This window comes from Cetorhinus maximus, chromosome 6, assembly GCF_964194155.1.
Source record: "Cetorhinus maximus chromosome 6, sCetMax3.hap1.1, whole genome shotgun sequence".
Classification (NCBI taxonomy): Eukaryota; Metazoa; Chordata; class Chondrichthyes; order Lamniformes; family Cetorhinidae; genus Cetorhinus; species Cetorhinus maximus.
Genome location: NC_135884.1, coordinates 5,008,084 through 5,020,334, shown reverse-complemented (window position 1 = coordinate 5,020,334; position 12,251 = coordinate 5,008,084). Strand labels below are relative to the sequence as shown.

Here is a 12,251-nt window from a genome sequence, read left to right as displayed (position 1 = left end):
TGCCAGCCTTCGACCAATTCGATTCACTTCAACAAACTGCTGAAGGCACTGGATACAGCAAAGGCTATGGGTCCTGACAGCATTCCGGTCAAAGTACAGAAGACTAATGCTCCAGAACTTTCTGTGCCCCTAACCAAGCTCATTCAGTACAGCTGGAAAATTGCCCAGGTGTGCCCTGTACACAAAAAGCAGGACAAATCCAAGCCGACCAATTATCAGTCTACTCTTGATTGTCAGTGAAGTGATGGAAGGGGTCAACAGTGCTATCAAGCAGCACTTGCTTAGCAATAATCTGCTCACTGATGCTCAGTTTGGGTTCCGCCAGGGCCACTCAGCTCCTGACCTCATTACAGCCTTGGTTCAAATATGGACAAAAGAGCTGAACTGATGAGGTGAAGTGATAGTGACTGCCCTTGACATCAAGGTAGCATTTGACCGAGTGTGGCATCAAGGAGCCCTAGCAAAACTGGAATCAATGGGAATCGGGGGAAATCTTTCCACTGGCTGGAGTATACCTAGCACAAAGGAAGATGGTTGTGGTTGTCGGAGGTAAATCATCTCAGTTCCAGGACATCACTGCAGGACTTGCTCAGGGTCGTTCGTGTCCTAGGCCCAACCATCTTCAACTGCTTCATCAGAGACCTTCCTTCCATCATAAGGTGAAAAGTGGGATGCTCACTATTTGTGACTTCTCAGACACTGAAGCAGTCCATGTGCGAATGCAGCAAGACCTGGACAATATCCAGGCTTGGGCTGCCAAGTGGCAAGTAACATCCAAGCTGCACAACTGCCAGCAATGACCATCTCCGGCAAGAGAGAATCTAGCCAACACACCTTGACATTCAATGGCATTACCATCGCTGAATCCCCCACTATCAACATCTTGGGGGGGGGTTACCATTGACCAGAAACTGAACTGGATGAGCCATATAAATATTGTGGCTACTTGAGTAGGTCGGAGGCTAGGAATCCGGCGGTGAATAACTCACCTCCTGACCACCCCACTCCCCTACAAATCCTGTCCACCATCTACAAGGCACAAGTCAGGAGTGTGATGGAATACTCACCACTTGCCTGGATGAGTGCAGCTCCCACAACACTCATGAAACTTGATACCATCAAGGACAAAGCAGCCCACTTGATTGGCACCCCATCCACCACCTTAAACATTCACTCCCAGCACCACAGACGCACAGTAGCAGCAGTTTGTACTATCTACAAGATGCACTGCAGGAATTCACAAAGCCTACTTCGCTAGCATCTTCCAAACCCACAACCACTACCATCTAGAAGGACAAGTGCAGCAGATACATCAGAACACCACAACCTGGAAGTTCCCCTCCAAGCCACTCACCATCCTGACTTGGAAATATATCGCCGTTCCTTCACTGTTGCTGGGTCACAATCCTGGGACCCCCTCCCTAATAGCACTGTGGGTGTACCTACACCACATGTACTGCAGCGGTTCAAGAAGGCAGCTCACCATTCTGTTCTAAAGGGCGAAAACAAAAAAACTGCGGATGCTGGAAATCCAAAACAAAAAATAAAAAATACCTGGAAAAACTCAGCAGGTCTGGCAGCATCGGCGGAGAAGAGTACAGTTGACGTTTCGAGTCCTCATGACCTTTCAACAGAGCTAAGTAAAAATAGGAGAGGGGTGAAATATAAACTGGTTTAACGGGGTGGGGGGGCGTGTGGGGGGGGGGGAGAGACTTCGCCCCACCCCCACTAGAGCTACCTTGCTTGTCCTGCTATCCATTCTTAAATAGCACATTCTTTTAGATAATATCACCACCTCCAACACCTCTTTGTTCCTTTGTCCGTGACATCTTTTGGTTATCTCCTCCTATCACCGCTTGCTTATCCCAACAACCAACCCCCCACCCCCTTCTCTCTCTCTTCTCCCCCCACCCACCCCCCACCCCCCCTAAAACCAGCTTATATTTCACCCCTCTCCTATTTTTGCTTAGCTCTGTTGAAGGGTCATGAGGACTCGAAATGTCAACTGTGCTCTTCTCCGCCGATGCTGCCAAACCTGCTGAGTTTTTCCAGGTATTTTTTATTTTTTGTTTTATGTTCTAAAGGGCAATTGGTGATGGGCAATAAATGGCAAAGCCAATGATGCCCACATCCCATGAATGAATAATGAAAAAACACTGGCAGCCGTATTTTCAGTTGTGCAGGCCCTAAGCCCTGGAATTCCTTCCCTTTACCTCTCTACATCATTCTGCTCCTTTAAGCCACTCCTTAAAGCCTACCTGTGACCAAGTGCTTGGTCATTTACCCTAATACCGCCTTATGTGGTTTTGAGTCAAATTGTGTTTGATGACCATCATGTAAAACACTTTGGGACATTTTACCGTGGTAAAGGTGTGTACAAATGCAAGCTGCTCTTGTTCTCTTAGTCTAGAAAGAAACTTCTGCAGTAATAGCTTTTCTTTTGATGACAGCGAATGTTGGCACAGGCTGTTAAATTTATCAGTCTTTTAGGGGACATCTTGGGCCTGCTTGCTATGGTGCACAGTGTGTTGGCTGATAATCAGATCACCTTTGTATCTGTTTCACCTTAACTGGTTCATTATGAATGTGAAACAGCGAGGAAGCACTTGGAAAAATATTGTCGGGTGTATTCAGTTGTGAACTGGTTCCAACAGTCCACTTCTAAAAACAGCAATGATTTATGTGCAGTTAAATTTAACCCTTCCTGCGCTTATCAACGTGATTTGATACACAACAGGAAACAGCTGGTGTTCTTCCAAACAACTCCGCATGTATTAATTAGTCCTGTAGGATCAATTTCTGACATGTTTTTCTCTGAACCTTCTTTCAGTATTGCAGCTTCTCTCGTTGTACTGCTATTCTATTTGGCTGTGTGTTGTATGTTTTGTCAAATTATTTTTGATGGAGCGTCAGTGTTTGAAGATGCAGCTTTCTTATTTGTTGCTGGCTGCAGGTTTTCAGCTCAAGATCAGGAGTTCAAGTGGCAGGAATCTACATCCCACAGCTCTGTGGCATCACATGGGACTGCTTCAAATTCCTTTGCTGTCGTGCTTCCACGCTCTCTTTGTTATAATTACATAGAACTGTCAGCACAGAAACAGGCCATTCAGCCCCACTGGTCCATGCCAGGATTTATGGCCCACAAAAGCCTCCTACCATTCCACTTCATCTCATCCTATCAGCATAACCTCTTTTTCTGGCATCAATTCCCACCCCCTCCCCCGCCCCAAACAACTGCTCTTGTGAAGTCATTGCCCGTTGCTCTATATGGTATCACAGGTACTTGGCTCCCTCATCCCCATGGCTGTGACTCATGCACATGCCTTAATTGTAAACCTCAGTGAGACATTTGACTGCAATGGATACCACAGCTGAGTATGATCTTGTCCCTCATTTGACATTCAGGGGGAGGCAGTGGCATAGTGGTATTGTCATTGGACTAGCATTCCAGAGACCCAGGGTAATGCTCTGGGTACCTGGGTTTGAATCCCAGATGGTGAAATTTGAATTCAGTAAAAATCTGGAATTAAATGTCCAGTTGTCATAAAAACCACCAGGATCACTTATCTGGTCTAGCCTACATGCTCTCTGAACAAGGGCAAGGGCAATTAGGGATGGGCAATAAATGCTGATAACATCCCATGAGCAAATAAAAAAAACTGCAAAAGGTCACTGAATACTAATCAGAAGAAGGACCCCTGACTGAATTTCCCCTCTCCCAACCATGAAAATATTTGTAGAGCTCCTACTGCCATCCTGATCAGACCTGATTGAGCCTTGGACTTTGTTGGCAGCATTCAGTTTCTCAGTGAATCAACTTGCTGAACACTCCCATGGCACTGTTCCATGGTGTCCGGGCCTCAATCAACATGGGAAAACACAGATCATCTGTCATTATTGCATTGCTGTTTGTGGGAGTTTGCTGTGGACAAATTGGTTGCTGCAATTCCTACATTATAACAATGACGACACTTCAAAAAATACATCATTGGCTGTAAAGAGCTTTGGATGTCCCATGGTTGTGAAAGGTGATATAGAAATGCAAGTCTTCCTTTTTTATTGACATTGAACTTGCGGATTAGGTTCATTTTCAGTTCATTTTAAGTTCATTTTCAAATCTATTCATCTTCTCTCGTGCACCATGGGGGCAATTTTAACTAGTCCCATCTGTTAGGAAACTAACAGGATTGGGTGGAATTCTTATTTTACACCCAGGTCAAGTTTCCTCTCTGTTGAAGTTAAGTTGTTCCTTTGGGTTTCCAATCTGGTGAGTTAGGTTCAAATAATACCTTCTACTTCAAGAGGCATACCCGGATGAAATAGATTTAAACCTTAAATAAAGGTGGATGCGTTATGTAAAAAGATGCAAAATATGTTTTATTCTTGGGATCAAACAGTTTATATTGTGCTTGTGAATTTACATATTAATGCATACATTTTTGAGTGGAAAGTACAAATACTAATCAGTAACTTATTTTCTTTTTCTTGCCAATAATTGCTTCAACCAATCCAAAATGAAATGTTGCATTATCCTGCAGGTTCCCAGATCATTGATCTGATGATGCTGGTAGTTGATGTGACAAAGGGCATGCAGACACAGTCTGCGGAATGTCTGGTGATTGGTGAAATTACGTGTCCCCGGATGGTGGTGATCCTGAACAAGATCGATCTCCTACCAGAGGCAAAGAAACAAGCAGCGATCGACAGAATGACGAAGAAAATGCAGAAGACGTTGGAGAATACAAGGTAATCCCACCTCATATACACCTGAGGACACTCGTGCTGGGTGGATTGAGTTAAGGTAAAGATCAGCCATGATTTATTTGAATGGCAGACCAGATTCAAGAGGATGAACGGCCAACTCCTGTTCCAAAGAAGAGTCAAATTGGACTCAGTACTCTATTTCTCTTCTTTCTGCTTTTATTCCTCTTCCGATATACTGACAGTACTTTGAGAATTCTGTTCTTCTAATTTTAAGATTATGTCCTTTTTGTCCTGGACTCCCCCAAATTCGACAATCTTCCAGATCACCCTTGTGGTGTCCATCTGACCCCTCTAAAGAGTGCAAACCTTTGCTTATTTGGACTATCATTTGTGAAGGGGCTTATGAATCTTCATTCAGTGTACTATACTCCATTGTGTAGTTACCCTAACCTCAGCACACTCCTGGGACACCCTCTCAACTTCTGAAATGCAGTGGCGGTGCTGTAAAGAAAAACAACACAGAAAATCATTAGTTCAGCAACAAAACAAATATGTTGGTAAATTAACAAAGACAGAATTTACAGAAGAACAGAAGTTTGATAATATCCTGAGAGAGAGGTATGCCTGTTTTATAAGTTGCTTTTTGCTGTCTTATTTATAAACAAAGTTCTAATTGCCTTCCCTTGGTGTCCCTGGGCTATGCTCAACTTCCACATTTGAATTTCTCCAGTCCTCTGGAACCACTCATGTATCTCAGGGAATTGGGAGATTATTGACAGTTTGCGATAATTTCCATCCTTACATCCCACCGTATCTACAGATAAACCTTATCCGGTCCTGGTGACCTATTGATTTTAAGTACAGGTAGCCTTTCTAGTGTTTCTTCTTATCAATTTTTAACCCATCCAGTGTCTCAACTACCTTCTCTTTCACTGTGACTTTGGCAGCGTCTTCCTTAGTAAAGACAGACGCAAAGTGCTCATTTAGTGCCTCAGCCATGCCCTCTGCCTCCATGTGTAAATCCCTAATCAGCTCCTCCATCCTTTTACTACTCTTTTACTATTTATTGCTGAAAGAAGACTTTTGGATTCCCTTTATGCCAGTTTTTTTTTTACCATACTTTCACTTTGCTTCTCTTATTAGTTTTTTCACTTCCTTTCTGATCTTTCCATATACAGCCTGCTTCTCATTTGTATTATCAACCTGACATCTGTCATATGCATCCTTTGGCTGCTTCATTTTACTCTCAAACTCTTTCATCACTAGGGAGCTCTCACTTTGTTTGCCTTATCTTTCCCTCCGGGGAATATAACTCCTCTGTCCCTGAACCATCTCCTCTTTGAAAATAGCCCATTGTTTCTTTACAGGTTCGCATGCCAACTTTCGATTCCAGTTTATCTGGGTCAGATTCGTTCGCACCCCACTGAAAGTAGCCCACCCCCAACTAATTTTTTCTGCTCTGAATTGCTCCTAGTCTTTTCCCGTAACTAGCCTAAACTTGATAATGCTATGATCGTTGTCTCCTAAATATTTCCATTTTGCCACTTGATTCACTTGGCCCACTTCATTCTCAAAACCAGATTCAGCAATGCCGCCTTCCTTGTTGAGTTAGAAATGTACTGCTCTAGAAAATTCCCCTGAACACGCTTTAGAAACTCTTCCCCCTCTCTTCCCTTTTACACTCTCCCAGTCTCTATAATTGCCTTGCAAATTTGTTCCTCTATATCTCTCCCACTTGTTGGCACCCATAGAATGCACTCAGTAGTGTAATGATACCTCTATTGTTTCTTAACTCTAACCAAGTAAATTCTGTCCTTAAGCTTTCTAGGACATCATCTCTCTCCAGCACTGTAATATTCTCCTTAATCAATGCTGCTACCCTTTCTCCTTTCTTTCTTCTCAATCTTTACCAAACACCTTATATCCAGGACTGTTTAGTAACCTGGATTGTCCATGAGCACATAGGAACAAAGGAACAGGAGTAGGCCATTCAGCCCACCGAGCCTGCTCCGCCATTCAGTTAGATCATGGCTGGTCATCTACCTCAGCACCACCTTCCCACTTTATTGCCATATCCCTTGATGTCATTAGTTTCCAGAAATCTATCAATTTCTGTGTTGAACATGCTAAATGAGTTTTCACAGCCTCCTGGGGTAGAGAATTCCAAAAATTCATCACCCTCTGAGGGTAGAAAATCCTCCTCATCTCAGTCTTAAATGGCGTACCCATTTTCCTGAGATTATATCCCCTGGTTTTAGACTCGCCAGCCAGGGGAAACAGCTTATCTACATCCACCCTGTCATGCCCTGAAAGAATTTTGTTTGTTTCAATGAGGTTACCCCACATTCTTTGAATCTCTCGGGAACACAGACGCAGTCTCTTCAGCCTCTCCTCATAAGACAGTCCCGCCATCCCAGGGATTAATCTGGTGAATCCCCATTGCACTCCCTCTATGGCAAGTATATCCCTCCTTATATAAGCGGACCAAAACTGTACACAATACTCCAGGTGAGGTCTCACCTCGGCTCTATAAGAGCAACAAGACATCTTTACTCCTGTACTCAAATCCCCTCGCGATGAAGGCCAACATACCAATTGCTTGCTGCACCTTCATGCTAAATTTTTGTGATTCAGGAACAAGGACACCCAGGTACTTTGGTCGCCCGCACTTCCCAACCTCTCACCATTGAAGAAATATTCTGTTTTTTCTACCAAAGTGAATAACTTCGCACTTATTCACATTCTATTCCATCTGCCGTGTTCTAGCCCATTCACTTAGCCTGTCCAAGTCCTCTTGTAGCCTCCTTGCATCCTCCTCACAACTTATGTTCCCACCCAGTTTGTTGTCATCAGCATATTTGGAAATATTACAATTGGTCTCCATATCCAAATCATTTATATATATATTGTGAACAGCTGTGGACCTAGCACTGGTCCTTACAGTACCCTCAGTAGTAACAGTCTGACATCCTGAGAATGATCCATTTATTTCTACTCTCTGCTTTCTGTCTGTTAATCAATTCTCAATCCATACTAGTATATTTCCACCAATCCCATGTGCTCTAATTTTATTTACTAACCTCCTATGTGGAACCTAGTCAAAAGTCTTAAGAAAGTCCAAATACACCACATCCACTGCTTCTCCTTTATCTATATCCTCAAAAAAACTCCAACAAGTTTGTCAAACATGATTCCCCTTTCATAAATCCATGTTTACTCTGCTCAATTTTACCACTCTTTTCTAAGTGTTGTTATCACATCCTTTATAATAGATTCAAACATTTTCCTTACTACTGATGTCAATATAACAGGTCTGTTGTTCTTCATTCTCCCTCCCTCCCTCCCTTAAATAATGGGGTTACATTTGCTACTTTCCAGTCCACTGGAACCTTTCCAGAATCTATAGAATTTTGAAAGATAACCGTCAGTGCCTCTGCTACCTCTCTGGCCACCTCCTTCATCACTCTGGTCCAGGGGATTTATCAACCTTCACTCCAGTTAACTTTTCAAGTACTATCTCTTTACTAATACTAATTTCTTTTAGTTCCTGAGTTTCACAAGTCCCTTGGTCACCTAGTGTTTCTGGGAGATTTTCTGCATCATCTTCCGTGAAGACAGACGCAAAGTAACTGTTAAGTTTCTCCGCCATTTCCTTGTTCTTCACTATAAATTCTCCTGTCCCCAACTGTAATGGGCCCACATTTGTCCTGGCTAATCTTTTCCTTTTCACATACCTAAAGAAGCTTTACAGTCCACCTTTATGTTCCTCGCTAATTTGCATTCATATTCTCTTTTCCCTTCCTTAATCAGTTTTTTGGTCCTCCTTTACTGGATTCTAAATTGCTCCAAATCCTCGGGCTTACCACTTTTTCTGGCATTCTTATAAACCACTTCCTTTGATCTATTTCAGTCTTTAACTTCTTTTGTTAACCAATGTTGATTTACCTTTCCCTTTGGGTGTTTGTGCCTTAGAGGAACGTATGTTGTAGACAGTGTAGTATTTCTTTAAATACTAGGCATTGCCTGTCTACCGTCAAGTCTTGTTGTGTATTTTCCCAATCCACCATAGCCAACTTGCCCCTCATAGCTTCATAGTTTCCTTTCTTCAAATTTAAGACCCTAGTTTCAGAATGAACTATATCGCATTGAAACTTAATGGAAAATTCCATCATATTATGGTCACTATTTCTCAAAGGCTCTTTACAGCAAGGTTATTAATTAGCTCTTTGACTCCTCAACGTACTTCTCCAGAAACCCATCTCGTACACACTCCAAGAATTCCTCCTCTACAGCATCGGTGCTGATTTGGTTAACCCAGTCGATGTGTAGATTGTAGTCACCCATTATTACTGTATTACCCATGTTACATGCATCTCTACTTTCCTGATTTAGACTGTGCCCAACATTAGCATTACAATGTGTGGCCTATAAGCAACTCCCAACAATTTTGCTGCCCCTTTCTGTTTCTTAGCTCCACCCAAACTAATTCTACATCTTGATCCTTCAATCTAAGACCTTCTCTTACTAATGTACCGATCTCGTCCCTTATTAAGAATGCTTCCCCACCTCTTCCTTTTTACCTTCTAAATGCCAAAATATTCCAGAGAAGATGGTGATGAGCTGCTTTCCAGAACCACTGCAGTCAATGTGTTGAAGGTACACCTGTAGTGCTAGGGAGAGAGTTACAGGATTTTGACCCAGTGATGGAATGGCAATATATTTACAAGTCAGCATTTTGTGAGACTTGGAGGGGAACATGCAAGGGGTGGCGTTCCCATGCATCTGCTGCCTTTGTCCTTCTAGGGGCATAGAGGTCATGCATTTGAGAGGTGCTGTTGAGGAAGATTGCTGCCAGTGCAACTCCTAGATCGTGCTGAAGATACTGGCTCTTGCTGTAGTGTAGTTCCACTGATGCCAGCAGCTTCCAGGATATGGTAACAGAGTGGTTATGTTGCTGGGCTAGTAATACAAAGAATGAGAGTCCAAATCTCATGATGGCAATTTTGAGAATTTGAATTTAATTTATTAGAATAAAATTTGGAAATAAAAGCTGGTGTCATTTAAAGTGACCACAAAGCTGTTGGGTTTGTTGTAAAAACCTTAACTGGTTCAATAACATCCTTTCATGAAGAAAATGTACCATTGTTACCCAGTCTGTGCTGTATGTGACTCCAGGCTCATGGCATTATGGCTGACTCTATCGGCCATCTAAAGTCTAGCAAGCCACAGCTGTACCAACTTTTCAGGATCACTAGAGATGGGCAACAACTGCTAACCATGCTTACACCCTGAGAATGATTAAAACTTGCCTAAGTGGCACTTCAGGGGACTGGCAGATGCCCTGCACTCCAATTTTAACCTAACTAATCTCTTGAGTAAGATAGAGATAAGAAGTGGCAGTCCAGGCGTACTGAGGCCAATTCTGTTATCCCAAGAGCTGCTGCAGCTAAGATCAGCTAATTCATTGTTGATCATAGATTGAACCTAGCATCTTCCATGCTATATGACTAATGATCTCACCAGGTTACGTAGTTACCCATTAAGCTATGAGACAAGCACTGTACATTATTTTTAACTTCTTGAAACGGTATCATCCATAAATCCTGGCAACCCATCTCTCTTCTTAGATTTGATATTTGCTGGTTTCTCCTGTGTGGACCCAGAGGTTTAGAAAGGATCTTTCTTGTATAGCATTTGCAGCACAAGAACAGGCCATTAAACCTTTATACTGCACTGTACTCCATCTCGCCTGACTAACATGTCCTTCTATTCCTTTCTGGCTCACATACTTGCCCAACTTCCCCTTAAGTGTGTTTTTATTGTAATTGCCTCATTGGTGATAAATCTTATAACAAGATGTGCCAGTATCTGCCTTCTGAGATATCCACGTAGTAATGAGAAGGTCACACACAGTTCTCAAGCTTTCATGGTGCACAGCTTTGTGGTTAAGAAGACAAAAGCTTGGGCATCCCGCTTTAAACTATAATAATATAATAATTAGTAAAGCAAAATGCAATGTTGAACTGTTCTAGGACTCTAACCCATTATGTGCGTAGCACTGACATTTGCAGTTCCCAAATTTTGCTGCCCCATTTCAATGTTATTCCATTCGCTTTCGCTGCTCACAATGAAGCCTGATACTGTTTTTGAACGCAACCCAAAATTTCTCTGTCTGGAAACAAGGGAATGGCTGTTTTTTTCCATAATTAATGAGCTGCTAATGAAATCCTGTTTTTTGATACTGCACAATCCAAAGTTATCATCTTTCCACTAACGGGCCGTTAATTATGGAGAAAAATGGGCAGTTTCAATAAAATAATTTCAGATCCTTTGTCTCCGAACCTAGTTTCTGCAAACAGAATATTTGGAAGAGAAAGATTAGAAGTTTTTTTTAATACCACGCACAACCTGAAAGAGTGGAAGCTGAATAGCTGAATCAACAATAGTTTTTAAAAAGGTAGCAGATAAATAATTTAAAAGAAAAACATTTATGTCACCCTCATAACTATCCTAATCTTTTAAAAATCATACAGCAGAGGAGAAGGCCACTTGGCCTCTCGTACCTGTACCGGCTGTTTGACATAACTACCCTATTAGCCCCGCTCCTTAGTTTTCCTGCACAACCCTGCAAATCAGTCCCTTTTAAGTATGTTTCTAATTGTCCTTTGAAGGTTGCTGAGGAACCTGCTACCACCACACTTTTCGGTAGTGCGGCCCAGATCTTAACAACCCCCTGTGTGAAGAAATTTCAATGGCTTTTGGTTACTTACCCACTTGCCAGTGGAAATAGTTTCTCCCTACTTGCTCTATCAAAACCCCTCGTAATTTTGAACACCTCTCTTGGGCCTCCCCTTAATCTTCTCAGTTCTAAGGAGAATAATTCCAGAAATCTCCAAATAACTTAACTCCTGAACAGATCATAAGTTAAAATTCTGTTCACTTCGCCTAAGGGGTCCTAAGTAATTAGCCACATAGGACCATCGGCATCTTTGTCCATTAGAGAGAGATAATTGGTTGCATATAGCTTAAGGGCATCAATCATTCTGCAGGCATGGAGCCTGGTGAGGAAGTATCTCCATGGGCTACCACAGCTGGTATGGGTGTCATTCTGCATCACTCTAGCCAACTGAGCTAACCAACCCCTTTGTGAGAGGTTCTACTCAGAATGCTAATCTATCTCGCTCTTGAGTATTGCTGACAAAAAGAGAGATTTTTTGTCAAAGCTTTTCGCAAGAAAATACCAATGTCGGGGGAAACGATACTGTATGAGGAGAGTGCTGATTGGTTGGCAAGTGGACTCTGACTGGTAGAGGCGTTGCCATGGAGAATGTACCAGTTGATGGTGATTGACAATTAACTGTCAAGCATTGTTTGAAATTTAAACCAGGCAGTTTGACTCTGATTGGTCAAGACATTGCCCTGGGGAGTGAACCAGCGAATGGCTGTCACCTATTTTGTTTAGCTGAAACAGGTGCAATGTGTGTACATATTATTCCTGCCTGCAAAGAACAGGGCCCTCAGCTGACAGAGTGCAGCTGAGGTAACTG

General features: G+C 42.5%; 1 protein-coding gene across 2 annotated transcripts in view; it reads left to right on the top strand.

Annotated features, from left to right (window-relative positions):
• The window catches only part of eefsec (eukaryotic elongation factor, selenocysteine-tRNA-specific), a 400,490-nt gene that overhangs the window by 84,501 nt on the left and 303,738 nt on the right, over window positions 1-12,251 (top strand). For both annotated transcript variants that reach the window (XM_078543117.1, XM_078543116.1), the window contains exon 2: window positions 4,539-4,746. In XM_078543117.1, coding sequence (XP_078399243.1) covers window positions 4,539-4,746 — 208 coding nt within the window. The remainder of the gene's footprint in view (window positions 1-4,538; window positions 4,747-12,251) is intronic.